The sequence below is a fragment of the Glandiceps talaboti genome, chromosome 5, assembly GCF_964340395.1.
Source record: "Glandiceps talaboti chromosome 5, keGlaTala1.1, whole genome shotgun sequence".
NCBI lineage: Eukaryota > Metazoa > Hemichordata > Enteropneusta > Spengelidae > Glandiceps > Glandiceps talaboti.
The window spans coordinates 23,431,949-23,436,797 of record NC_135553.1 but is presented as its reverse complement, the minus strand read 5'-3'; the positions used below and the strand labels follow the sequence as shown (position 1 = coordinate 23,436,797).

At 33.8% G+C, this 4,849-nt stretch overlaps 1 protein-coding gene across 1 annotated transcript in view; it reads left to right on the top strand.

Moving 5' to 3' along the window:
- Positions 1–432: 432 nt before the first annotated feature.
- Positions 433–4,849, top strand: part of LOC144435514 (N-sulfoglucosamine sulfohydrolase-like) — a 16,119-nt gene continuing 11,702 nt past the window's right edge. The window contains exons 1-4 of the mRNA XM_078124104.1: positions 433–535; positions 2,351–2,617; positions 3,209–3,359; positions 4,359–4,594. Coding sequence (XP_077980230.1) covers positions 433–535; positions 2,351–2,617; positions 3,209–3,359; positions 4,359–4,594 — 757 coding nt within the window. The remainder of the gene's footprint in view (positions 536–2,350; positions 2,618–3,208; positions 3,360–4,358; positions 4,595–4,849) is intronic.

Sequence of the window (4,849 nt, the reverse complement as noted above, 5' to 3'; positions counted from 1 at the left end):
AAATAACATAGCATTTTATGAAATAATGAAAAGAAATTACAAACAAATATATCTGAACATAATATACATTGCACTAAAATATGTAAGTTCATTAAGTGCTCCAGGGATAATCTTTAACTGTCAAAAATTTTGATGTAGTTATTATAGTAAATCTACTTATTTTGATCGAAAAAAATGTGTAGATACAAGAAATGGTCATTATCTTGAAAACAAATGTGGTGACATAGTATTTTCTTTGCATTTTTTACACATTCAGATATCACTGCTTAGGTATGCAAAGTATATGAAAAATATATCGACTTTTTGGAATTTGACACCTCCCCATTAAATAGGTAACAGCGCCCTCATAAGATTGCTGCGATGACACGGAATTTGCAGGTCTGAAAAACATATCATGCGCGCCCAGGCCTGGGCATAGGTTTCTTGCAAAGGATGACGCTTGAGAGATTGACTCCCATGAAGGTAATAGTTTGTACAGCCCTCTTTTACGTATGTAGTGGACTAAATGAGAAGAGGAACGTTTTGATCATGATAGGTAATGAATTATTTAATGTGGTACTCAAGACTTTAAAGTATATACGTACATCGTATATATTCAAAGCTTTGTACCAATCACATGATATCTCTGACGTTCAAACAAATTTTGTATGTTTCTGATCACAGAGGCACATTAGAATCTTCTAAGGCCTAATAAAAAAAATTGTGTGGTTCCGATTACGCTAAATGTTTAGATAGATAGATTTATTTTATTCTATTATTATTATTATCATTATTATTATTTAATATTTCCGTTGTTTTCCATATGGTCTCTGTGTTATTGGTTTCTTCCCATCAGAGGTACAACTATTACAGATTGGAAGAACAGTTTTATTGTTTCTTATTAAGTTGATGTCAGTTTCCGCATCCACTATTTCTCGTGAGACTTCACAATTTTTGCGATTTTATTTTTTTTCTCGAAAGTTTAGGGTCGGCAGTGAAAAACTAGGTAGGGGTCGGGTAACCGGAACCAAACAATTTTTTTTTTATACCTAATTCTACGGAATGTTGCACGCCAGGGTTTACTACAGGAGCAGAGGTGCCATGTAAATGGATTTAATTTACTAGTGAATATTTTAATACTTAAAAAGATTGAACTTCATAAAAAAGACTACTAGATGTATGTATGGTGTTGATATATATAACACACAGAAAATACACAAGGGTCAAATCAATTACAGAACGAGTCTTCTATTCCACAGGTAGCCATGTTGTCTGGTGTATAAACTTAAATACTGATATGGTACGATTCCGAATCTGATCCTTGATTTTGGTATGAATATGAACAACAACACAAACCATTAGATCAATGATATTCATAATCATATTCAAATTTGTAACGGCAGAATCATGAGAATGCTGCTTAAAAATTTGGAAAAACAACAAAAAATTACTTCATCAAAATAAACCTGCATTTTTAATAACATTTACATCAAATCATTTGATACAAATGCCCATGAATAGAACTAATACAAAAATAAACATAGCTCTGGGAGGACGTACCTGCATTTATTGCATCATTGGTTTGACCTGTGCTAAGCTAGTGACGGGGGTCAACGAGTCAAGCTTTCAATATTTATATTACACAAGCATCAACTATGTAATAAGTGTATATTCATACATTAAATACATCTTTTGGGTTATGGATTTATGATCTTATACATTCTTTAATTGTGTGCCAAATATATATTATATATTTTTGAGTCATATTGAGTACCTTGCTGTGAATTTCTGTATATAAATATGTGAGGGGACAGGCCCAGACTAGCTGTAAGCAATTTCCCGATTCCCCATTTATCCACTTATATTTATTTGGGAAATAAATTGATTTTAAAAAATGTTATCAATAAGGCATTTTTTTTTAAAAACTGTGTTTCCGATAACCAGACTAACCCTTGTTTAAACTGCTAACCCTAAACATTTTTTTTTTTAAATATAAAAGAAATTCTTTGTCTTCTTGACGTTCATGTTTATCTGTTTTCTTTCCCCAGCGATGTATGTACATATTTCATCAGACTATCACAGGAGGGGTATTATGACCGACATTTCGCTTGATTTTGAGTCGAAGCAATATTTTTTCCAAAATAAAAACAATTAAAAACATTAAAGATAAAAGATAAAATCCCGACCGACCTTCCGTATTTTTCGAGGCCATGTTATTGGAATCGCACATTTTTTTTGCCTAATGCCCCACTAAATATAAACACCTTATGTCCTTAGTCTCAATTGTTAGTCAAGTTCACCAACATGTTATATCTACATTTCTTCCTGTTGATATGATTGCATTACAAAGTTAATGTTCCTAATTATACAGCTGATGACTATGGCTTTGAAAGTCAAGTTTACAACAACACAGTGTGCCAAACCCAAAACATCAACAACCTGGCCAAACAGGGTGTGGCCTTCAAGTATGGGTATACAACAGTTAGTAGCTGCTCACCAAGTAGATCTTCCTTACTGACTGGATTACCACAACACCAGAATGGACTTTACGGCTTGACTGATTTATACCATAACTTTCAAGCATTAGACAGTGTCAAAAGTTTGCCGGTAATACTAACAGAAGCTGGCATTAGAACAGGTGAGTATAGTACAAAGTGTATACCTGTTATGATATTTATTTATTTTTATTTTTATTATTAGAGGGCTCCTTGCATTGAAAGAGCAGCCTCACGGTTGGAAGGTCTACCCTCTTTAAATCAATCAATCAATCAATCAATCAATCAATCAACCGACCAATCAACCAACCAACCAACCAACCAACTAACCAAACAAACAGATTTTAAATTATAAGCTGTTCTCTAGGTTTGAATAACTCTGTAATATGATCCAGAAAGGGCTTCCTAAATAGATAATGTTTAAAAAGTTAGTATTCTAGAGACTGGGCAACCGTTCTTTCTGTATAAGAATCCTCTTCAGCAGGCCACTTTCTTTTTATTATATTCAGGTTTATATTTTCAGAATTAATGGGAAGAGAAATTGCCCAACCAAGATTTTATCTTCAAAATTAAAATAATATGGCCTTTCACTTTTAGTGAACGGGGAAAAATGATAATTATATAGAAATTTGCCTCGCATGTCAGTTACGAGTTACTTGCGTGAACAAAGTAAAACTTATAACCACATGCGGATGTAAACTATTTTTGACAAACCTGTCATCTATTCTCCACAGGTATAGTAGGTAGAAAGCATGTACGACCCAAATCTGTCTTCAAATTTGACTTTGAGGCTACAGAAGAAACAGAAAATAAACTCCAAGTGTCTCGTAATATAACCCACATGAAGGAACTTGTCCACCAGTTCCTGAATACACAGGACTCAAGGTATAATTTTACAATATAATGTATTTCATTTAATCTGTATTTACCCCCAACTGTTCTACTTTGCTATGAAGGGCAACCATTAGGTTTATGCATCTCTTCATATATATAGACATAATACTCTGACGCACAGAATTGTGGGATATACATATATATTACAGCTGATTAAAATTTGAAACGATCAGCTGAACATAAGGCGAAAAAAATAATTGCGTGTTTCCGATAACATGGCCTCAGAAAATAGGGGTGGATGTGATTTCATTTTATTTTATTTCATCTTTTTAATTAAAAAAACTTGCTCCGACCCAAAAACCAATGAAATGTCGGTCAGAATATCTCTTCTGTGATAGTTTGATGAAATATGTACACTCGCTGGGAAAAGAAAACAGACGTGCATGAAGGTCAAGAAGACAAAGAATTTCGTATATTTTTGTTTTAAATGTTTAAAAAAATGTTTAGGATCGGCAGCTTACACAATTTTTTTTTATTTTGCCTAAGGCCTGAAAAAATTGTCTGTAAAATCGCAAAAACTGTGAAGTCTTGCGAGAAATAGTGGATGCGGAAACTGACATCAACTTAAAAAGACAAATATAAAACTATTCTTCCAATCTGTAATGGCTGTATCTGATGAGAAGAAACCAATAACACGTACAAAGTAAGACCATATGGAAAACTACGGAAAATATAACTACCTGAATTAGACACTCACACATGAAAAAAAAAATTTAAAAAATCAAACCCAACCACACAATTTTTATTAGGCCTTAGGAACGGCAGTTTACACATATTTTATTTGCCGAAGCAAACTCAAGTTATCAAAACTCATACTAAATTTCCAATGTCAGCCTGGGTTCTTTTGTGTGATATTCAAAACATGTACCGGGAGATGTTGCAGAATTTTTGTAACATAAATGGTACATACAACAATATTGGCTTGTGTGCAAGAAATACAGATAAACATGTAAATTATTCAAATGATGTGTGCATTTCTTCTCAAAACAGACCATTTCTACTCTATATTGGATTCAACGATCCACATCGATGTCCTTCCAATCCTAATTATGGATCATTCTGTGAAATGTTTGGTAATGGCCAACCAGGCAAAGGAAAGATAGAAGATTGGAACCCTCAATTTTATGAACCAGAAGATGTAGAAGTGCCCTACTTCCTTCCAGACACTCCAGCCACCAGGGAGGACATAGCTAAGCAGTATACAGTAGTCAACAGGATGGATCAAGGTAACGTGACCTTACAGGTGTCTCAAATAAGAAACTGTTTTGCATCTAAAACACGAATGATTGCATTTCCTTGAAGATTTGCAATAAATAGTGTTGATGAATATCATTATCATGCTGAAAAGTGCTTGTCTGTCTGTCTGTCTGTCTGTCTGTCTGTCTGTCTGTCTGGCTGTCTGGCTGTCTGTCTACTTATATCTCTAGTATCTATTTATCATGCATGCATGCATGCATGCATGCATGTATGTATGTATGTAT